The 23,357-nt window shown below is 41.5% G+C and overlaps 2 protein-coding genes across 7 annotated transcripts in view; both read left to right on the top strand.

The window, feature by feature from the left end:
• ARID4B (AT-rich interaction domain 4B) overlaps positions 1–12,525 on the top strand; it is a 94,135-nt gene extending 81,610 nt beyond the window's left edge. For all 6 annotated transcript variants that reach the window (XM_037390806.1, XM_037390805.1, XM_037390808.1 and 3 more), the window contains 5 exons: positions 22–1,233; positions 3,096–3,212; positions 5,934–6,155; positions 8,446–8,592; positions 10,361–12,525. In XM_037390806.1, coding sequence (XP_037246703.1) covers positions 22–1,233; positions 3,096–3,118 — 1,235 coding nt within the window. In that variant the 3' untranslated portion in view covers positions 3,119–3,212; positions 5,934–6,155; positions 8,446–8,592; positions 10,361–12,525. The remainder of the gene's footprint in view (positions 1–21; positions 1,234–3,095; positions 3,213–5,933; positions 6,156–8,445; positions 8,593–10,360) is intronic.
• RBM34 (RNA binding motif protein 34) lies at positions 3,121–22,972 on the top strand. Its single transcript, XM_037391720.1, has 14 exons — positions 3,121–3,204; positions 5,433–5,568; positions 5,934–6,113; positions 8,446–8,592; positions 15,824–16,086; positions 16,493–16,635; positions 17,724–17,940; positions 18,563–18,622; positions 19,195–19,238; positions 19,712–19,795; positions 20,008–20,071; positions 20,184–20,226; positions 21,783–21,901; positions 22,643–22,972. Exons 1-14 carry the CDS (start codon positions 3,121–3,123, stop codon positions 22,961–22,963), a joined length of 1,905 nt encoding a protein of 634 aa, XP_037247617.1. The 3' UTR covers positions 22,964–22,972.
• The last annotated feature ends 385 nt before the right edge of the window (positions 22,973–23,357 follow it).

A 23,357-nucleotide genomic window follows, 5' to 3' on the forward strand; every position in this document is an offset into this window, starting at 1 on the left:
TATTTATTTATTTTTAATTAGCCTCTGAAAGTTCTGATGATAGTGAGCAGGATGATGACCAAAGTGCCCCGAATGTACATGCTGATGGCAAGGAGGAATCTCAACATGAAGCTGTAAGCCAAGATAAAAACGAACTCTGTCTAAAAGAAGAACAGAGTGGTTCATCCCTCCCAGAAGAAACTAAAGCTCTGACAGATGTTGTAGTGCCCAAGTCGGGATCCAAATCTCCTGAAGGATTGCGAAAAGAGATGGAAGAGTTATCTGAAGATACTGACTCCGATGGAGAGGATGAAGCTGCAAAGAAGAGAAAGGATGTAAAAAAAGAGGTGGTAGATAAAACAGCAAAACCACAGGTAAAACGTGGTAAACGAAGATACTGTGTTGCAGAGGACTCCTTAAAGACTGTGTCACCTAACAGAAAGGATGAGAAGCCCAAAAATAAAGACTCCCTTAGTTTAGAAAACAGCAGTAACAGCTCCTCAGATGAAGATGAGGAAGAAAAATCTAAACTGAAAATCACTCCAACTAAAAAGTATAATGGCCTAGAAGAGAAAAGGAAGTCTTTACGGACAAGTACTTTCTACTCAGGATTTTCTGAAGTGGGAGAGAAAAGAATAAAGCTTCTCAATAACTCAGATGAAAGACTTCAGAACACCAGAGCAAAGGATCGAAAAGATGTCTGGTCAAGTATTCAGGGACAATGGCCGAAGAAAACGCTGAAGGAGCTGTTCTCGGACTCTGACACTGAAGCTGCTGCCTCCCCTCCACATGCTGCTCCTGAGGATGCTGCAGCAGAGGAGCAGCTTCAGACTCTTGCAGAAGAAGACATCTCTTTGCCTAGCTCTGAACTTGAAAAATCTTTGCCAGCTAGTGTGGATGTTAAACCTGTTGAGGAGAAACCGACTGAAGTGGGTGAAAAGAAGGTTGAATTTCCAAGCAGCGGCAGTAATTCAGTGCTGAATACTCCTCCTACTACTCCTGAATCACCTTCATCTGTAACCGTGACGGAGTCCAGCAGACATCAGTCCAGTGTCACTGTTTCTGAGATGCTGCCGCCAAATCAGGAAGAGATACGAAGCATTAAAAGTGAAACAGATAGCACAATAGAGGTGGACAGTGTTGCAGGGGAGCTGCAAGACCTCCAGTCTGAGGGGAATATTTCTCCAACAGGCTTTGATGCCAGCGTCAGCTCCAGTAGTAGTAATCAACCAGAGCCAGAGCATACTGAAAAAGGTAAAGGAAAGGGTAAACAGAGCTGTCTTCAACCTAACCAGCTCTCACTTTAGCATTGCTGATGTATTTTTATTCTGTTAATGGTTACACTGCTGGAAAGTTAGTTACTGGAGGAAGTAGTAGCCTGCTGCCTACTGCAAATGTCTGGAAATGGCATAATCATCTACTGAATAAAATATAGTCTGCCAGGAAGTTTCTTGCCCGTTCATTAGGAATTGTCATGGTTTCAATAAGCAATAAAGTATGTAAGAATAAAGTTTATACTAGACCTGGCAAGAAGAGCCCAGAGCAAACTGTAATACATTGTATAGGGAATATTTATTATAGCAAGATGGATACATCTTGAGTACCTTGCTTACAAATAGAAGATGCTGTTTCGTACTTAAAACTTCCATTCTCAGTAAGGTGTTTATCTGGGGGGAGAAAGTGCCAATTACTGCAGGCTTAGGCAACCGTTTCAAACTTTCTTCCTATTAAATTAATGTTTAAAAAAACCCAAACAAGTCAAGATGATAACAAGCATTGACCTTATGAGCTGTATTTTGCTTTCAGATGTGATTTTGCAGATTGAAGTTCCTCTCCTGAGACCACTAGAGAACAGGGTAGTAAACACTGCCAGCACTTGTGCACGTGATGTCACTGCTGCCTGCTTTTTAACTGCTTGCAAGGCTGGGTCCAAAAGCCTTGTGAAAGGCACTGGCTCTTTTACAGTTCCATCAAAAACACAGCTACTTTCACTGTGTTAAAATGCCTAAAAAAATCATAATACAAAGGAAAAAAACCCCAGACCATGTCTGAATATAATCCTGAGATGACAGAAGTGGTTTCTTCATCTCAGCAGATTTCAGTTAATAATTAACTGAATTTTCACAAAATGCCCTTAAGGCGTTTTACCTTCATCATTGTGCTTGAATTGTTATTTTGAAAGAATGCAACAAAATGTGTTTCATTAAACAAAGAGAGTTTGGAAGAGGTGACTGTGTAGCCCTCACTAAATATACCTGTGCTGCTTTGTTAATTAAAGATGTGTAGGTTTAGAACTTGTTTGCTTTTTTTATATAAAAGGAAAGTATTGCCACATGAAAAAAACGTTACGCTATTGCACAATATTACTTTTAATGCATTAGACTTTTAACTTCCTCCCTGAATTTGTCAGCATGCAGCCTGTTTTAGAAAACTGGGTTTCTTAATATAATGGTTTTGTTACAGGAGTAATTTTAATCTGTAAGTCAGGTGGTAGTGGGACAACATTTGAACATTTGTCCTAAATTTGTTCTGCTAACAGATGTACTAAAATTCTTTTATCTTCCATTTCTACTTTTCCCCCTTGTAGTCACAAATACCAGTAGACTTTTTCCTTGGGTTTTTTTGTTTGCCTTTTTTTAGTTGGTTTTTTTTTTTAACACTGTCTAAGATTTTTTTTATACTTCCAGTTAATGTATTTACTGATCACAAGTGATAGTTTCATTTTTTTCTCACAACTTCCAAGTGTGACAGGCTTTTTTTGAACATTTTTCAGTGCCAGTAGTTCTTCGTAAGTTTTTCAAATAAATGTGTTCTCATTTAATTTACAGGATTAAAACGAATAAAAATCCATGTGGTTCAAGAGAAATTCTAATGATGCATATGGGCAAATTAATTAAATAATCATCTTACACGTGCACTCTAACCAACAAATTTTGTCCGCCTTTATCCTCCTTCACCTCCTCTTGTCAGTCTAAGTAGAAAGCTGAGCCTCATTAAGGATAGGCAGGAACAGTTGCATTGTTGTCTACAGATTAAGCTCTGAAGTGATGTTTTTTAGAATGCTTTTGACAAAAACACATGAAGTGCAAGTATTTTTATTTTTTTCTTCACTACAGCTGTACGGCAAAAAAAGACTTAAAGATGCTCAGGGAGGAGGCAGCTCCTCCAAAAAAGCAGAACGGGGAGGGGAAGCCACAAAACATCTGTGAACAACAAAAAGAAGAGGTAAACTAGTAAGTACAGCAGCTCAGTGGTGAAATCAATGTGTGAAAGTACTGTGTCATTTGTGTGAACGATTGTAGGAGATGAAGTCTGGAAATAGAAAATGTGTTAGGACAAATGTTCTCAGCAGGGAATTCTTAAGACTGTTAAATGAAGAAACTACTCTTGCTGAATGCCAAAGTGTTTTTAAATGCCTTGTGTTATTTCTGGGCCTATTGTCTACGAGGTCCTTAATATCGTGTAATTCAGGAAGCCAAGAACAGCAAGTATTTCACACTTGGTAGAATTGGAGAAGAATCTCTGTGGCATGATACGTGCATGTTTAGAGAGAGACTGGGACGTGAATGAAATGATACTCGTGTTTTCTGTCAGGGTTAGTTTTTAGAGGTTAATATCTCTTCCAGTAGCAAATACGAGAATAATTCCAGAGGAATGCAGGCTCTGCTGTCTTCCTGTATGTGTTACATCTTCAGTACATAATGCAGCTGTTGCAGCTTTTTTGTAATTGTAGAGGCTAATTTGAATAGAAACAACAGTACTGGGAAAAATTAATAAGAGTAGAGGTGTATTAGAGAGACACGCACACATGTTCACAAGACAGCAAGATGGATTACTGCCTCATCTCACTGTTAATAAAAAATATAGGGAACAGTCAACTAGAGAGTGAAGCCAGGAGGATAGCTGTAAAAATATGCAGTTAAAGCAAGGATAGAAAGCATATGCTATGCCTTTTTCCTCTTTTCCTCCCCCTCACCTTTCTTTTAACAGTTTTTCCTAGAAGTCTGTACTTTCTGGTCTGGTTCCATCCATTGCTTTCACCCCACCCCTTCGTCCATGTTCATTGATCTCCTCTTCACATTCTCTCATCCTTTTTAATTCCATTTCGCTAATCTCTTCTTTCCATAATCCTTATTCCTTCCCTCACCCCAGGAATTAAAGTAACAAAACAAACTGAATTTGCAGAACTAATACACCCATTTTTAGCCTTGCTATTGTTCCCTTGATTTGGTGAATTTATCCCTTTTTCCTCAGTGTATGTCTTTGTCAGGATGCAAGCACTTCAAAGCTAGATTGTTACTTGTACATGTACAATCCTTGGTACGTACCCACTCTTTTTCTTAGACTTCATAAATAGATAAAATGGTAGGAGTCAGTTGTGAGCAAAAATGTTTTTTTGCAAAATTCAGGTGTACCAGTAAAGATGCTTTGTGGCAGCTTCAGCTCTGCCTTTGCATTAAGCCAGCAGACAACAGCAGCTCTGCAGCCAGCCAAATTCTTTCATACCACATGTATTTTGATGTCTGGTTTCTGCAGTGTAGATGATCAGATCATAAAGAACAGAACTAAAAGAGACTTTAAGGTTTGTTTGTCAGCAGCTAGGGCAGGTACAACTAAGGGATTATTTCTCTTGATAAATATTAATTGAACATGGTTTTAAAAACAACTCCATGATGGAGATCCTGCAGCTTCCCTAGCATTTTATTTATTCCAGTGCTTCATTAGACTTTAGTTGAATTATAATCCCTTGCTCCTGCTTCCACCCCAGTTTTATTTTTGTAATGCTAATCAAGCTTCATCCTTTCAATCATTACTCATAAATCATGTCTTTTAGACAAATCGTTACTTTCCTTTGTGCGGTTTGATTAGAAAACTGCATTGAGTTCAGCCTGTTGCTTTATAGTTAAAACTTTTTCAGTGTGAGGTGATGTTCCTCTGATTTATGTCAGCTGAAATTTTTTTTTTCTACGGCTCAAGAAATTGATCATCTATCGTGTTTGAGTATTTTTGTAGATGCGTGAATTCAGATTGTTGCTAGTCATTTTGGCACAAAAAAACCTAAAATAAAGGTGACATAACGCAAAGAAAAAGGCCAGTTGTTTACTCTTATTTCTGCTGTACATGTCCTAGGGTACAGTGAAAAGTTTCTCTGTAACTGTTAGCTCTAAAACAGGATAGAGATTGTATATATCGCTTGCCATTTTAGAAATTAATGTAAAAAAAGATAAACAGGAGATAGGACATAACAATCAGTCACGCTAACTGTTTTAGAAAAAGTATAGCCCTGTAAACAGAAATACTGTGATAATTTTTGCACCCACATTGACACACTGGACTGCTCTTTGCCTTATTTTCTAATGTAGGCAATTTATTTGGTGGATATGGTTCTAAAGCAGCAAGTGTGATGCTGTCTTGAACCATTCCGGAGAGCAGAGTGCACTTTCCCTGTACAGACCTTGAGCAGTCGGATTGTATTCAAGAAGCACCTTAACAAGAAGAAGTCCCTGCTCAGCTCCCTCATGGGCTTAGACACCCACTTTCAGCAAATGTACATTAAATATTCAGGACGGATTGTGGAGCCACAGTCTGGTACGTTTTATCCGTCCTCTGGCTCCAGGATTTTGGCTCATACAAGTCCACATAATAGCTATGAATCTACCTGCACAGCAACTTACTGGACAGTGTTTCCAATGCAAAGTTCCCCTTTTGCAGCCTGCCAGAATTAGAGGGGCCCCATTACATACCAGTTTTGTGGTCCTGTGTTTAGGCACTAGTGATGCAAAGAGCGGTGTGCCAAGCTTCTATACCAGGATGGATTATATAATTTTAGAGTAAAAGGATCTTGGTCGAACTCCTGTTACATGAAAATTAGCACAGGGGTAGGTTCTGATAAGCTTCGGTTTGGGCAGGAAAGTTGCTTTGGTTTGTAACAACCTACCTTCTTGTTTCTTCAGCAAACAGCAGTGACAGTGAAGAGCTATCTGCTGGTGAAAGTGTGTCCAAGTCTCAGTCAGCAAAATCGGTTTCTACTGGCATGAAAACTCACCAAACCAAATCACCCGCAAGAACACAATCTCCAGGGAAATGTGGGAAAAATGGAGAGAAAGAGTCTGATCTCAAAGAACAGAATAATCGTTTGCCCAAAGTTTACAAATGGAGTTTTCAAATGGTGAAGTGTGCCACGGTCTCAAAACACACACCTAGTGTAGTCCGGGTGGTATAGAGTAAGAAGGCTTTTGTGAATTTTTGTGTATTTTGGGGTTTCCCTAAAATTATGCCATCCTCAGCCTTGCCTTACTGGGTGTGGAGAAAGCCTAATTATTTTTTAAAAAAAATGGTTGGGGTTGGGTTTTTTTCTTTTTGTGTTTGTCTTTCGGTTGTGTTGCATTGCAGTGGCAGGAAAACTACCTGTATAGCACCCTTCCAATACTGTTTTAATATACAGCTACTGCAACTCACCTTGCTGTTTCGTGCCTGTGCAGACCTGTCATTCTGGCATGTGTTCTACTGTAATGTACTTCTCGTGTTGTAGTACTCTCTTGCTCTTTTATTCCTCATTCTCTAGTCCTGTTCAGGCACTTAACAGGATTGGATTTGTAGCTTTCCCCTTTCCATTTTGCCTCCCGTGACCAGGACATGTTTACTTGTTTTAGTAATAGAATTTCTAGTGCGTTTGTGTCATTCAGCTACACATACACGTATAGCTAGGGGTGAGCACTGTTGAAAGGATCAAATATTTCCTATCTGAAAAACGGTTCAGTAGCTAGTTAATGCCTCTATTAATGCAATGTGTTAATTGCCTCTGTGTGTGTGCGTATGCTATTGTAGTGTTATTTGCAGCAGGGAGAAAAGAGAAGTAAGGTAAAACATTAGGTGATTGAAGCCTTCTTCCTCAATGTAACAATAAGAAAACAATTGAAAATAATTATTTAAAAACAAAAACGTACTAATTTTTAGTCCTGTTTTTTATAGCATCTGGGTATTAATTGTCTAGTCACCAATAAATTGTTGTCCCTAGTGCCAACCATGGGTGTATAGCATTGCATGAGTTGCATTCTCTTTGCTTTTAAAGGTCAAACGGAACTGTGGGTGTGACTGATATAAATTACTTCTTGTAGTAATCCGTAACATCTCATTCAGTATTCACAGATGACCTTAGTGTATGTCAGGCTTCTGAAGTTCTCAAGAGCATTATGCTCTGTGCTTTTCTGTGCTCTGTCCTAGGCTGTGTGAAGGCTGCTGTTGCACATAAAGTGGAACAGAAAGAGTTGGCACAGCACCTATGCAGACACATCTGCTGGATTTTTATTTTTTTTTTTGCCAGCGGTGTTCTTTGACGCCCAGGGAATTCTTTACTTAACCAGCTGTTTCTGCAGTGAAAGATCTGACCCTGCATTGTTGTTACGTTTTATTTGGGTTTTTTTTTTCTCTCCAGCCCTGAATCTCACTGTTACTCTACTTTAAAAGTATTTTTCTCCTGATACTTCTTCACAGTCAAGCTACATTCTGCTGCTTTTCAGGACTGTGTAATGTAATATGTCTTCATTGTCATTTACTGGCCTGCTGAGATTTTTTGGGCAGATTTCCTGTGCAACACATTTAAAGAGCTTTTGCTCTTTCTTTATGCCTTGGCTACCTTGCCTGTGCTAAATTTCCTTGGCAGAAGTTGGAGTTTGGAGTGCTATTAACACATTTCCTGCTGCTGCAGAGGTCTAAGACACTTGCAGTGTCTCTGAGCTTTCCTCATCTTACCACAGCTTAATGAAGTTGTGGCTTTTGGTCCTTCTAGCGCTACCTTCCTTATCGATTGATGAAGTGTATTCTGTGCTCCACGATCATTTAAATGATCCTAAAATGTCTTTGAATGGAGTGTCTCCAGTGTGGCTGAAAGCGACTGAACTAGAGATACTGTGTGGGATGCTGTGGAGAGCTCCCCCTGTGTGGGATGTCAGTGAGGAGGTTCCTGTGGCCCGTGTGCCATGGACTTCCATCCCATATGACAAAACCCACTTGTTTTGTAACAAAAGAAACGAGTCGGGCAAAACCTTCCTGGTGTATTAGGCCAACTGAGCTCTAGCAAGGACTTATAAACAACAGGCTCAAAGCTAGTTTTGGCCCCCATGTTTTCAATCACCGGTTGTCTTTTTTTTTTCTTTTTCCTTCCTGTGGAGAGGGGAATGTATGCATTTCTTCCTCTCCAAGCTCTTTTAAAAAAAACAGTAAGAAAGGTGTATCTGTGGTAGTATATTTTAAAAAATAATAAAAAACGAACAAAGTATGTGGTAATGAACAGCAGCTGTTGTGTTTCTTGGCTTTGCTGTCTGCTACCTCATCTGTCTACTCATCTACATCATCTACTCATCTCATGCTGTCTACTACATCACTGAGTACTTCCTACTTCACTGAAATTAAGAAACTTAAGAAATGCTACAATACAATAATTAACAAAGATATTTTAACTTGCAGCTGACCTTGGAAAATTTACTAGCGCTGAGCGCATAACAATTCTCCAAGAAAAATTGCAGGAAATCAGGAAACATTACCTGTCCTTGAAATCTGAGGTGGCTTCTATTGACCGAAGAAGAAAGCGCTTAAAGAAAAAAGAGCGGGAAAGTAAGTGCTGGGAACTAAATTCTACTTCTAGAGAGCTAAAACGCCTGTCACGTTATTCAGGTGGTGTTGCGGATAGGAGTGGCTTGTAAGAGAGAAGCAGCAATATGTTTATTGGTATAAAACACTGATTTAACAAAGTTTGATTGCAAATGTTACAGTGGTTTAAGGAGATTCGATGGCAAGGTGCACTTTGATTATTTTCTGCATGGAGGGCAGCATCAGACAAAGCTATCAGGGAGATGCGCCCGTTGAGTGATGAGGTTCAGAAGGGAGCCACTTGCGTTCTAAACTCCTTCTCAGAGGGGAGTTTAGGTGTAACTAGAGCCAGAATGGGTCAACAGTTCGTATCTGGAGTATTATATGTGCACAGTCAATCCTTTATACCACTTAGCAGCTAAGATTTCAAAGTTTAGCATGTGGTTAATCAATTACCAAAAATCTGTTGCAGCAAGGAACCTCGAGGAATAACCTTGAGAGGTGTCCCTGTGCAAGCGGACATCCTGTTGTTCCGCCTGCTGCTGTGCAGGAGAGCTCAATGGGCCCTGGGCTGTCCACTAATTATGGAGTAAAATATTTGACTCGTAGTCATACTTGCATACTGACTACAGAAGTTAAGGTTTTTTTCAAACTTGGCTTTAGTTGGAGTTTGACCAGCAGTGTTAGCTGGCACATTGTTCAAATTAGCCCTTGGCTGTTGTGTTATCTGTCTCCCCCAAATCCAGCAGGTACAGCCATCATGACCAGGCGCCTCCATTACGACTGCCACTGGTGGTTATCATTTGAGTATTGTTTTACGGAAAAAAAAGGTCAGGATTGGGAGGGGGGGGTACACCACAATACTACAACAATTGGGTAGTTTTTACGGAGGTGTGTGCCATTAGGCGTGTGGTTTTATTTGTTTTCTAAATACACTGTATACAGTTATTGTGTGATCTTTAGAAGGCGTATTTCAGATATCCGGTGACAGTGTAAGGGGGAAATACAATAAAAAGGCATGCAATCTATTTCATTCTGTTTAGGCAGAACTACTTTATACAGAAAAATAAACTTTTCTAAACAGTGAACAAAGTAAGGTTATTAATAACTTAAAACTTTAAGTTACACAGTAATTTACTATATTATTGCTTGTGTGTCTAGTTAGTGTTCTCCCCTTTGGATAAGTGATTTATTTTATGAGTTTAAGGCAGACCATCAATTAGATTCCTTTCCCTGAATGTTGGTGAATGTTCTAGTGTGCCAGCTTCTAACAGCATTAAAAGGATTATAGTCTCCATGTCTTGATTATGTGCACATTTAAGAGCTTACTGAGTATAAGAAGAAAGACTGAAATGCTGTGTGTAGTAAGATTTTTACGGCTGCAGCTATCATACAGGAGCTGCAGCTGCTTCTTGGTAGCCGGAGCGGGGTGTACGTGCAGTTTCAGTGCTGGGACAAGGCCTTGCCTGTGCTGATTCCCACAGGAAAGAAGGGGAACAGCTGACTGCTTGCAGGTCAGGATTGAGCTCTGGGGTCCTCTGGCTGGGCCCTTGAGCCAGGTGGCCAGTAACCCAGGGCTGCAAGGGGCAATGCCGTGCTGTCTTGCACATGGCCGAAGCTGCCTCTCGAGTACTTCCCACAAAACCTAGGGAATGGAGGCTTTTTTATTTTTAACTAGTAGTCATTAGTTGCTGGAGTCAGTATATACCAATGCTTGTTGTTGAATGGGAAGACATTTTTATTGCTTAATTTGTAAATTTTTGTGACCTGTGGGTTTTTTCTTCCTGTGCAGGTGCTGCTACTACATCATCTTCCTCCTCATCACCTTCCTCTAGTTCCATTACGGCTGCGGTTATGTTAACCTTAGCAGAGCCATCTATGTCAAGTTCATCACAGAATGGAATGTCAGTTGAGTGCAGGTGACAGCAGGACTTGCCAAAGCACTTTGCACTTAATGGCTGCTGAGGGCCACTCTTTTTTTTTTTTCTTTTTCTTTTTTTTTTATACTGCACAGTGGCACAAAATTCAGACAAGCACTATTTTGTATTTAAAATTGTTTCTTGACAAGCTAACTTTGCACTTAAGTGCACTTTTATGAAGAAAAAGTACAACAAACTGCTTTTCCTCAAGCAATAATTGTTTCCAACTTGTCTGGGAATTGTAAGTCTAGTGACTCGAAGGCCTTCCACTGTGGCAAATGGAGGCTGTTCACTGCCTGTAGAGACAGTACAATAAGCATATAGTTGTTGGGTTGATCTAAATAAATGTGGTAAGGCTTACTGTATTCCCTGGTATTTTGTTAAAGCTGGAACATTTGATATTTTTCCATTTATTTATGACAAATATTGAACCTATTTTCATTTGTACAAGCTAATTGTTTTTTAACTGCTAAGTCACCTTATAGTGGCTTTAATTGTATACGTCAAGCACATGTATTCAATTCAAAACCTGCAGTTAGTAGGATGTTTGACATCAGTCCTGATAACCAAATATGAGGATTCCTTTAAAAAACAAAAAAGACTGACTAATGTTTACAGGTTTGAATTAGGCTTAAATAGGTTACTCTGGGTTTTAAGAACCCATTAATTGGAATGAAACTACTGTACTTTGCCATTTTTCTATAAAACAGTATTTTTTTTTTAATTTTGATAAAATACATTATGAAAAAGAAAGAAAATGGCTAACAAACTGTATTAAATCTTAATGTATAAAGATTGTATTTAGCCAGTTTAAAGTGTATATTTATTCATAATGGATTATAACAGTTATATTTTTGTGTTTTCTTGTAAATGTTTCTTTTCCCTTAAAGCAACAAATATTTCATTTGTAATGCTTATTTTATTACGAGCTTCAAGGAGAGGACTTCAAGACGGAGTAAGGTGTGAGGTTATAATTTGTGGTTGCTGATATGAACACTGCCACAAAAGGGTAGTTGTTTTTAAAATAAATAGCTAGCTGAGTGGTAGACATTTAATTTTTTAAATGCCTTGTACAAATTCCAAAACCAACTCCAAACTGTTTTCACTTGTATTGATTTTATGTTGTATGGATCCTAAGCTCTCTCCTGTTAATTATATACCTTTGTAAGACATTTGTATATTGCGGAAGTGTTCATTCAAGCTATTTAATACCTGGCACTGTTAATACACAGTACTTTATTGTACAGATTGTTTTACTGTTTTAATTGTAGTTATGTGTACTTCTTTTGCCTGGGGAAATAGGGGCTGGCATGTTTTTCTTTGTTTTCTGGCAATACAACATGTAAGAATTCGAAGCATTTTGTTTGTAGATGCTAGAGTGTCAGAATCCTTTACATTTGACTTTTCTAAGAAAAGCATTTTCAGTCTTCGTAGTGTGTGCTTAAGGTAACTGATTTTATTGAAAATGGTTTCAGAGTATTCAGAATTGTACAGGACTGTAAAAATTTGTTGACAAACATTGAAGGAAAAGCTTATAGAAAAAAGCTATAAAATATATATTAGGTTCTGCAGAAAATGGAGAATTATGTAATATATTGTACAAATGTAAGCAAAGGCCTCTGAAATAAAATGCCATAGTTTGTGAATCCCTGATTTTGTTTCTAACAGTTTAATTAAGCAACCATAGTGTGTTCATTAAAGTGTCATTGAGCTGCAGAATCAGTTTAGCAAATGAACTTTGGTATGGTGTAATAAGCATATAGTAAGTTAGAGCAGGTACATTGGCCTAATATTCCTTTTATTGATTAATTCAAATTCATCCTCTTTTTCAGCAGAAAGGGAAAAAAGCGTCGCTCGCTGACATCTTTAAGGCAGCGCCGATCGAGAAAAAGATGAATTTTGATTCCAGTTAGTTCAGGCAGTTTGAAAACGTAAAAGCAAGCTCCTGAAGAGATTTGCCAGCTTCTGATATCAACAGCCTCAAGTTCAGATTCAGTGGAAGTGAAATTGGAATAAAACTTTTAGTGTTATCTGTTTACATCGTGTCTGGCTGTAGTTCAGTTGACTGAAATACTATTACACCTGCAAGATGATAGATTACTGATGAGACTGATAAACAACAAATGATGATAAGCTTTGGAAACATTGACTGTGTTAATAATTACCAGCAATCTGAGACTGACAGGAGTAATTTCAATTATTTCAGTGGGGCTACTCAGAGGATATTTAAGTTTAAATTTAGCAGGTAAGAGTCGTAATAGCTCAGTTCTGCCCCTCGGTCTCAGTAGGCGTAGCTGGTACTGATTTAACAGAACTACATTTGGCCAAGCGAGAGAAAATTCAGCTCTCCACTCACTAGTAGTTGATCAGCTCTCAGTTTTAGTGCCAGCATTTTTTGCTTTGATGTGACAAGTGTTGACTCTCCTGTTCTACGAGAGGATTTATTTATTTGAAACGGGGATCGTTAGTTACCTCCCCACTCCCAAACTGAACTTCTGCATAAATAGGATTTTTGCTCTTCCTTAACACAGAGATTATTTTATTTTTGTTGTACTTCTCATGCGGTTTAATGACAAATCAAAAATCTGTTCTGGATGTTTTATGTTACACCTCTTCTGTAAAGTGTGTCTGTAAATGGTACCCTCCAGGTTCATATTACATGTGTCCCAGTGGTTACAAACGAAGGTATCTTCAGCAAACTGTTAGCCAGGCCATTTTATCCCATGTTCCAGTGAGTGAAATCGGAGCTTCTTTTCAGGTTATGTATTGTAATGCAGCTTTAAATGTGGGTGTGCTCCCAGCTTGGCATGCACACCCACATTTAAAGCTGAGAGTTGCCCTCTAGCAGTGATTGCTGGGCTGTGCCCATACTGGAGTGCCCACTCAGACCATGACCTGAAAGGCAAAGTAACTACCCCTCCTTCATCCTTCACACCTTGGCTGAGCGACAGAATGTTTTGCATATCCTACGTATGATCATGTTGAGAATAGTTGAGAGTGTACACTATCTGCATATGCTAAGAGAAAGCACGCTTACTTGAAGGCTGTCTGCATTGCTCCCAACTCCCTTTATTTACCAATGCTTGTATGTACTTGTTACTGGGTAGTTTCCGCCGTGCCATGACATTTTACAGTTGCCACAGGGGTCAGGCTCACTCTCTAGCAGAGTTCCTGGAGGCTGTGTGCCTTTTGTTGAGCTTCAGCAATTATGAGTCTCAGAAATCAGCCAGCTGAACACTTGACCAATGTAATTTTGGTGTATTTTGATAGTTCAGCCTGTTCTGTCCCTCCTGTGTCACCTACAAAACTGCTCTATTGTGTGAAGGTAGATTGGAAAAGCAAGTACAAGTAGTGCAGCAGCCACCTGCCAGTTTTTAAGAATTTGGGTAGTCTCTTGGGCTGACCCCATCAGTGAGGGTCCCTATCTTTCGCAGCATCCAGATGGCCAGATGTGGGATGCCTGGGTACCTTTATTCCATGGCTGGATTACTTGTTTTGCCTTCCATTGGACATTGGTGCCAACAAAGCTGCTAATGCTGGCAGTTCAAAAAGTGCATAAAATGTTAGAACAGAAGCGCTGTTAGTATTTGCTTCAGCCTTTTAAGTGCCTGGTAATTTTTTGGTGCCTTTCCAATTATTATCACATCATCTAGCAGTACAATTACATTCTGGACAGGCAGGTCTAAAAGGAGATCCCAATTAGGTGCCTAATTTCAGAGAGTTAGTAACAGATCAGACTTCTTTATGCATGGGCTGCACTATGTCCTGGGTGGGAAAACAATCTGTTTGAGAATTAACCTAACAAAGAAAGGGTCTTTTCCAGTTGGAACAGTTATCCAGTCCTATCCGTGTAAACTGCAGCAGCAAGATGGTCCAGAGCATTTACCTCTACTGGCTACAGAGCGAAGCTGGGGGGAAGAGGTGTGACTGCTTCCTCCTTTTCCTGTCCCCCCAGCTGCAGTCCTCAAATGCCCTGAGAAGTACTGGGTTTCAGGGATTTTTCATCCGAAAAATCCTTCCAAGTTTTAAAAGCCTGCTGCGGATCCCAAGTACAGATGAAATGATCCAGAAGGAAACTGACTGCTCAAGTGATGCTTTGGAGTGATCTCTCTGGTGGTCTAATAACTTCTAAAGACTGTTAAATCAATAATGGCTTAATTGCCTGTGGCTCTGTGCGCTTCCTATAAGCCGGTTTTGTTTGTAATGCATACCAAATCTATTTCAGACGAGACCCATTCAGTTTTGGGCGTTTACACTCCTCCCACCGTTGTGCTTTCTCATCCTTTTCCAGGTTTGTCTCAAGATGAGCTACTCCAGAAGGGGCTGCACGAGCACCAGAAGGATGCTTTCTGCCTGTGAACTTAAGGGGTTTAGGTCACCCACCCTGGCGATTGTGCCACCTCAGTGAAATGGCTTGAGTAAGTACGCCTTTTTCCACAGACTTCGGTCTTCCAGCAGCAGCACTACCTGAGCGCCAGGCTGCCTGAGGCCGGAGGTGCTGGGCTACTGCTGCTGGCAGCCAGCCGGGCCTGGGGCAGCCGCAGGGCTGCGTGGTGGTCACGGCGGTGCTGCCCTGGGCTGGGGCCCGCTGGCTGGCTCTGGGTGCCGCTTGGGCTGGGCTCGGCGGTGGCGTTTGCTCAGCAGGGCCCTTGCATGGCGCTGGGAAGAGCCACGAAGGCCTTGTTGACGCTTCCCATTGGATTTGCGTTCAAGGACCAGGAGAATGTGCTGCACAGAGCTGAACTGGTGCGCTGGGGGGGTGGGTGAGGTTGGTTTGTTGGTTGGTTTTTTAACTTAGCCCTGGGTGGGGGCTGAATAGTTGGGTGTATTCAGGCAAAACCGAAAGGGTGCCCTAAGAGGTGCTTCCACAGCGCAGCGGGGCAAAGGTTCCTCTTTCTGTAGGGAACAGCGATGTGAATTTTTTAGCTGCCTGCGGCACTCTGAGGCACTGAGGTGATTCTGAGTAGAAACAGCTTGAGAAGCCAGAAGGAACTAATGGCAGAATAATTTGTGGAGACACAAGTTACTGTGAGGGAGACCGCCTCGGACGGAGCTGAGCACAGCAGCGTCTCGCACCATTTCCCGCCAAAAACCCAACCACCGCACGCGTGCAGCGGCTCCAGCTGGCGGTTGCTTCCGCGTTGGCGGGCGCACGGGCTGCCCCGCACGCCCACCGTATGCTTACCGCCGCGGCGGCAGCGGGCTGGAGGAGGCGCCGCCTCCCCTCACGGCGTCCCCTTCCCTCACGGCGTCCCCTCACGGCACCCGTCCCGTCCCTCACGGAGCCGGAAGTGACGCGTCGCAGCCCTTTCGCCTCAGCTCGGAGCAGCCATGAGGGCCCGGCGGCAGGGCGCGGAGCCGCGGGGGGGCCCCGGACACACCGGCAGCGGGGGGCCCCACCGTTAGCCCTCCCCGTTCGCGGGGCCGCGGCGGGGCGGCCGCAGCCGGTGAGGCGGCGCTGCCGGGAGGGGGCCAGGCGGAGGAGTACGTGGTGGGGCAGGTGGCCGGCAGCCTCCGGGCGGACGGGGCCGCCGCCGCGCCGCTCGCCCGCCTCTTCAGCGCCGCCGCCGCGCCGCCGGTGCTGGTGGCCGTGAGGGGGGTGAGTGCCGCGCTCCTGCCGGGCCGCCGCGGGGGGCGGGCGGGCGGCGGGTGCTCTGGCCCCCGGAGGGCCGGGGGCTGCCGGGGCGGGGGTGTGGGTGGCGGCGCTGGCGCCTGAGAGGGGCCGCATGACGGCCGGGGGCGGCTTCCCGGGGCGCTCGGTCGGGAGTGCCTGCTCTGGGGGGACGGGTGGTAAATGGCTCGAGTGCAGGTCGCGATGGGCTGTCCCCCCGGGGCTGGGGGCGCCGTGACCGGGGCGGGTGGGCGAGCTGGCAGGGCTGCGTGTCAGAAGCACCGCTTCGTGCAGGTTTTGGCTTCGGTTAGTGGCGTTTCAAATAAATTGCGACATGTAAAATAACTGTAGGGCGTTTCTGGGATTTTGTTTTTCAAGTTATTTTTTTTTAAAGGGAAATAAGAAAAGAAAGCAGACAGAAGAAGCTGAGGAAGTGTCAGAATACCAGAGCTCATCAGTCACACAAGAACCTCCTGTAAAAGCAAAGAAAGCCAGAAAGAAGGAACTTTCAAAAGCAGAGAAAAAACTGGCGAACAGGTGAGTAAATAATATTTTTTTATAGTAAGATTTTAAAAAAATATATCTAGAGTAATCATGAGATTTCATATGAGTTCAGTGAAACAATAAACTTCTATTCTTCTTGAACCTTGTGTTTAAGAAGACTATTTTTAACAAGATTGTGAAAGTTTTCTGTAGTCTGCCCCAAAAGGAAGTAGATAATTGCTGCTTCTTTCGGTATGTGAAGTGCAGATCCCCTGTTGGAGAGCTAACAGGTCTAGAGGTTGTAGGTGGAGACAGAAAGTTCTGTGCATGGTGTGATGCTTTCTAACTGTAGTCGCCTTTATCCAGGAGACCTGCAGTCAAAGGAGCAGAGGCAGTTGGAGCAGGTCTAAGGTACCAGAGCTGGTTATCCTTAACCACGCTTGTCCTCTGCAATGACACAGAACTACTCTACTATACCGTCCGTTCTCTTATGTCCTCTGAGTTTAACCATGATGCAGTCAGTGCAGGCAGGAGGCTAGTTTCTGTACAGTGAAATTTGGCTAATGAAGTTTGCTTGGTTGTAGCCTGAGGCTAACCCCTTGCCCTCTGGTCTGACACTGTGCGTTGTTGCATCTTCCATGCCTATGAAACTTGTTTGCTGTTTTGGTGTTGGTACCTTTCTAGAGGTTTCTTCAGATCTGCTTACTTTTTATGCTATTATGACAAGTTTGGATAGATAGAGATTTGTTAGTGCACGGGTGGATCCCAAAGGATGGATTGATCTGAGTGTCCTGGATACTGGGAACAATTACATCTCTCCTTAGTTCCATCCTGCTATGAAAAGGATTTCCCCCCACCCCCCTTAAATTTTAGAAATCAAATTATTTAATTCTGAATTCCTTCTTTATTATTCCTACTGAATAGTGAATGCAGTGCCTTGGGGACAGCAAATAGTTTTCCATATTACCAAACAGTCAGATACGTTTGTTTAATACATAATAAGCAAATTAATATTTGAAATATTGCATTGAACATGATCTAAAATGCAAGTTGAAACATTTATCTTGGAGGCTTTAATTCTTTGACCTTCAAAACTCCCCCCACCACCACCAATTATCATTTCTTGTCTTTTTTCTGATAAGAGAGAGCGCTTTGGAGCGGGCAGATGACGAGGAAGAGCAAAAACTGTTTCAGAACAAAAAGAAGCCAAAAAAAAAGGCCTCTCATGCCATCACCAAAACTGTTGATTCAGACACAGGCACAACTGTAAAACAGCAAAAGAAAAAAAAGGTGGCTGATGAGACGGTAAACAGAAGAACAGTGTTTGTTGGAAACTTGCCTGTCAACTGTACTGTTCAGGTACGTGAGCAGATTCTGTCAGCTAAAGGAATGAGAAGAATTACAGCAGTCCTTAGTTTGAGGGAATGTTTCCAGCTGAGAAGTCACACATATTTTTGACTAAAATTGGTGGTTTGGGAAAGTAGAGAACAACACTCATTATCGGAAACCATTAGAGGCAGTCTCTTTTGTTCACTGCAGTTAGGCTTTTTACAGCAGTGGATGCAGTTGTTCTTTCTGTAGTAGAAATGATTAGGTTTTTTTCAATGAACAGTGACTTAATAGATAAGAAATAAATTACAAAGTTAGTCTGCTTCTAATTTTTAATGCAAGTAATACTTCAGATTGTTGTATAAAGTATATTAAATTTATATTTCTTTTATATATACACTGTGGAAGAAATATAAACTTCTTCCATAGTAAGGGGTACAAATTCAGTTTTGGCCATCTGTAGAATAAGAAGCTGGCACAAGAAACACAGAAACACTTACAAATTACTTGCATATTTTAGTAGCGCTTTAACGGACCTTGTATAATTAAAATGAAAATAATGTAAAACCAATCTTAATGATAAATACTCAACAATAATTCTTACTACCAGGATGCAAAGATGTACTGAATATTTATGATATTTTCTGTTTAGGCAGTGAAATCTCTTTTTAAAGAGTACGGACAAATACAATCCATTCGATTCCGGTCTTTGGTACGTTCTTTTCTCTTAATGTTATAAAAAAAAATATTTTTTGATCTCAAAGGGTAGTATTCCTAAGGTCTTTTATCTTTGTTAGTTCAGAATCTGGTTTAGGTGTGCGTGGTTTGCCATTAGAGAAAGCCTTGGAGATTTTACCACTGAGGCACCACAGATGCATCTTTCGTCACATTTTACTCTTCCTCTAGGGCCAATTGGCAGTAGCAGAGCTGTATTCTCTCTGGAAGAAGAATGCTTTTATTATTGCTTGTTTAGCTAAGGTATTACTTACCTGTCTTTAAATCATAGTAGCAAAGACACATTGATTATAAGTCAGTGCTTGCTGTAAAATAGTTGAAGGCAACAGTCTTGGAACTCAAGAAACTTAACAGATGAAGTCAACGCCAGCTATCTGAGTTCTTTCTAGATCATCTCTAGGACTAGCCACTTCCGTCATTTGCTCACTGTACTGGCTGCATTGCTTTGGGTGGGAATGGTACCGGTTTGAATTTCTCTGTCTTAAAGAACAAATATTTGAGATAAATTGATGCTAGGCCCACTTAACTAAAGATTTTTTTATCTTAAAGATTCCAGCAGAAGATACTTCATCCAAAAAGTTAGCAGCAATAAAGTAGGTTCCTCTTGTGAATTTTGTGCTTTATTTTTCAAGGCAAAAATAATTTTTAAGTGTTGGTTGTTCCATGTTTGGCTATAGTAATTTTTTTATTTTGTGTTTCTTTGACGTTTGTAGTTACCTTTGTGTACATAAGTTTTCTTAACAAATGAAAAAGAATTATGTACTTGGTGTACCGGTAATTCATTAAGTTGCGTTTCTTACATTTTAGGAAGGAGGAAGATGTTAATAGTCTTTAATTCCTTGGGATATGTTTATGAGCCGAGGAAGCTTGATCAGGGTGCATATATAGGACATATAAGATGTACAGTGGGACTCCCTTGGACATAAGGGAGTCTTGATCTTTAAGAGAAACGAAGTTGTTACTGTGCACAAAACAAGGGGAGGCGTAAACGTGTTTATCAAGAAGTGCTTGTGCACTGCACACCATCAGAATTATTTAAACAATATGTGTCTTTTTCATGTTCCAGACATAAGGTGCACCCTAATGCGAAGTTCATTAATGCTTATGTTGTATTTAAGGAAGAATGTGATGCTGTTAAGGCTCTAAAGGCGTAAGTCTCAGTTTTGTTCCTCATTCCCTGTTGAAGAGGTAGATTTGCAGATAAATTTAAACTCTATTCTCTTTTGCTTGAATCAGAATAAAGTGTTTTTTCAAACTTCCAAGTAAATTTGTGTTTGGGATAATGCTGTGCACTGACATTGTGAATTAAGTAATGTGTACTCATTTTATGTTTAAAACTGTTTTTCTTTTGGCTTACAAAAGAAATGGAACAGAAATTGCTAGTGGATTTCACATCAGAGTTGACATTGCATCAAAAAGCAGTTCAGTAAGTAACACATGTGACTAGAAAATGCCTTCTTTATAGTGTGGTGTTTGTTTTTTCGGGGTTTTTTTCTGCATCAGGTAACTTCCTGTCTTGTATCTCTTGTTTTCTTTAGCATGACAATAAACGGTCTGTATTCTTGGGAAATCTCTCATATGGTAAGTCTAAAATGGGCTGTTAGACATCATTACTTAACATCTATGGAATATGTTGACATTGCAGGTTTTATTTATTGATGTTTAGGGTAGCTAAAAATCTTTTGCTGGAATTGATTTTTTTAAATACCATTTTTATTTTTTTAACTGAAACTCCTGAAGGGGTTGTAAGTTTCTGGCAAGTTCTGCAGCTTAATTTTTTTCTTTATTGTAGCTAGAACTGCAAGCACTTTTAGTTCTTGTTGTTGCTTGACAGTTTTTAAATAAATATGACAACTGCGTATGTTATAGCTTTCTGAATGTTAAACATGTACTGGTACCTGTTTGTGAGCTATTTCCAAGCGATAGATAGTGATGGCTTCTCATTTTGATGCCATCTGTGAGCAACTGTGTCAAGGCAGCTGTTGGCAATCGTCATTAGCCGCATGGAGGCGGTTACTGTGTAGTTGAGGTCGCTGCTTGATGAATATTCAGCTTCTTTTGAGTAGACTGGAGAGAAGATTGAGGGATTGCCATCAGGCGTGGTCCAGATGAGGGTGTTAATGGACTCAGGGTGCTTGGGACGAGCATCATACTTGGGGGTGGTGCGGATGCGTAAATACACAGGATGAAGGTGTGCCTGGTGCTTGTGGCCTGACATGCTGCCAGTAATGCCGAAACAAACAGGCTTTAGACTTCAGCCTAAACCTTGACCTGTCTGAAGGTCTGGACAGATGACAAATCTGATTGTGGTAATGTTACTAGTGCCTGTGGTGTAGAGCTTGTGTCAGTACTATATGTTCTTCAGTGCATCCTGCAGAAAGAACAGTTTGGATGTTTGCAGCACTCTGAAAATGACTTCAGCAGCTTGAACTTTTCTCAGAACATCTAAGTCCCATTGCTGTGTTTAAACCTGTACTTTTAAATTCAGCCCCGCCCCTTAGAGATGCGGTTATATCTGTGTAAAGGGATTTACCGTAGTATGAAGTGTAGCTATACAGAAAAGAGAATAACCTGTACTTGGTACGTCACACTTGTCGGTTTGCATAGGCACCAGCGTGAGAAAGCCTCTCACATCCAGCCGTTATCAGAATAATTGTACCTCATCTGTGGCTGGAAACTGTAAATCCCTTCTCCCCCACTCAGCTAAAATCCACGGCTTGGTCAATGAGCACTAGACTTCAGGAGCTGCCAGCTCAAGCTCATTATCATCAGCACTAATACTTAGAGATTCTGGCATAAGAAGGAGCTATGAAAATATAGCACAAATCTTAATTTCCACTGCATTCAAACCATAAAGAAATTATTTGAAAAATATATTTTGGTCTTTGCCTTCCTTGTTTTGTGTGATTTATGTTGTACTTTTCAAAGCTGAGAATCGGTAACTGTCCAAGCAAATAGCCCTTTATAAAGTCTGCATTGTTAACTTGCTGGAATTTTTCTGAACCACTGATATTTGTGTAGCCTTTATATATATGTTTGTTTGTATTTACAGTTCAGGTACAATAGTTGGGTTTGGGCCAGGCTTCTAAAGCTGTGTGTCTGACTGAGGAGGCATGTTTCATTGTGCTTGCCTGCAGACATCAGTGACGATGCTGTGCGAGAACACTTTTCTGTCTGTGGAGGTGTAGTAGCAGTGCGAATTGTGAGAGACAGAAATACCGGCTTGGGTAAAGGCTTCGGCTATGTTCTCTTTGAGGTACGTGTGAATGGTGGGGTTTGGGGCACCGGCAAGTCTTCAAAACCTGCATTGGGATTTGCCTTTAGAGCCTTTTAAATTTTTTCTTTAGTAATTTTTTTTTATTTGTATATGATACTAAGCGGTAGCATTGCTGTGTGTGTTAAAAGCAGCTTGGAAGGCCAATTCTGTAAGAGCAGGTACAAAGCAAAGCAGAGTGTTTCAGGTTGCGTACAAAGAAAAGCTGTAAAACTTTGGGGTAAAAGAAATTAATTTGAAGGGAAAGACTTAACGGAGGGACAGGTGAGTTTGCTTGGTCTAACCAATGTTCTCATGTTTCTTACATGTCAAAACATGTCAAAAATCTCCCTTGCAGGTGATTTGCTTACTGGCTCCCCGTTTTGGATCCAGTACGGCTTGCTTTGTCATGGCAGTCTCCCAGCCTCATCTTCCTTAGTTTATGTCCTGCAGTCCAATACCCTTTCCCCGTGCCCGCCCCCCCCCCCCCCCCCCCGTTTCTCCTTCAATCTCTCTGCCTCTGTCTTTTCCATCTCATGTAAGCTGTTTTGTAGCCCATTTTCAAGTATCTGCCTTAAAGCGTGGGCTACATGGGTGTGGTGTTCCTGGGCAGAGATGGCGTGTCATTTGATAAGAGCAGTTTGAGTGTTCTCTTGTAAAATCTTGCTTATGAAGAATTAAGGGCAACATTTTATTTGAAAGCCATCAACTGGAAGTAATGCTACTTTCAAACTGTTCGCGTAGAACACGGATGCTGTACACCTTGCTCTGAAACTCAACGAGACTGTTCTGATGGGAAGAAGGATACGAGTGAAGCGCTGCGGAGAGAAGTGGAAAGCACCACCGAAAAGCTCGTCTCGTGCTCCTAAGGACAGAGCTGATACCACATTGAAAACCAAGCGGCGCTCTACCGATTCCTTTGTTGGTGAAAAAGCAACCCCCTTGAAAAAACGCGGAAAACCGAAAAGGCCAAAAACTGTTCCTAGAAACAAAGCTGGGAAGAAGAAAGGGTCCTCTGATAAAAATCCAATGTATAGAAATGTTAATTATTCTTATAAAGGTTGATGTACAGAAGAGTGTTTTGTCATAAATTTTGTTTGCTAGTACAGCTGTGGGTGTTCATATTCCCCGTGTTGGGCACATGTCCGTTGCGGCCGCATGGCCACTGCACCATTCCATTGCTGTGTCCAACTCCTGAAAAAGTGGCTGCTGCAGACTTAAGCCTGTGAGGACATGAAAATATGTTTTTCTGGGGTTAGGCTGGTTTTTTCTGGTTTGGTTTGTTTTTTATTTAACTGTTAAGCTTCAGTTTTACAAGACTTTTGGGTGGTGAAAAGCTGATGCTGGCGCAGTGGCGTTACGGCCGGGCTGCCCGGCGGGGCCCTCTGAGTCCGAGCACTCGGCAAGGTCCGGTCCCGGCGGGGGGGCAGGGGGGACCCCCGCATGCCCCCCCGACGAG

This window comes from Falco rusticolus, chromosome 6 (genome assembly GCF_015220075.1).
Source record: "Falco rusticolus isolate bFalRus1 chromosome 6, bFalRus1.pri, whole genome shotgun sequence".
Taxonomy (NCBI): Eukaryota; Metazoa; Chordata; class Aves; order Falconiformes; family Falconidae; genus Falco; species Falco rusticolus.

Coding starts and splice junctions, on each gene's coding strand:
- RBM34 (XM_037391720.1), top strand. CDS start 3,121: ATGCTCAGGGAGGAGGCAGCTCCTCCAAAAAAGCAGAACGGGGAGGGG. Junction 17,941..18,562: donor CTGTCAACTGTACTGTTCAG/GTACGTGAGCAG, acceptor TTTTCTGTTTAG/GCAGTGAAATCTCTTTTTAA. Junction 20,227..21,782: donor CTTGGGAAATCTCTCATATG/GTAAGTCTAAAA, acceptor GCTTGCCTGCAG/ACATCAGTGACGATGCTGTG.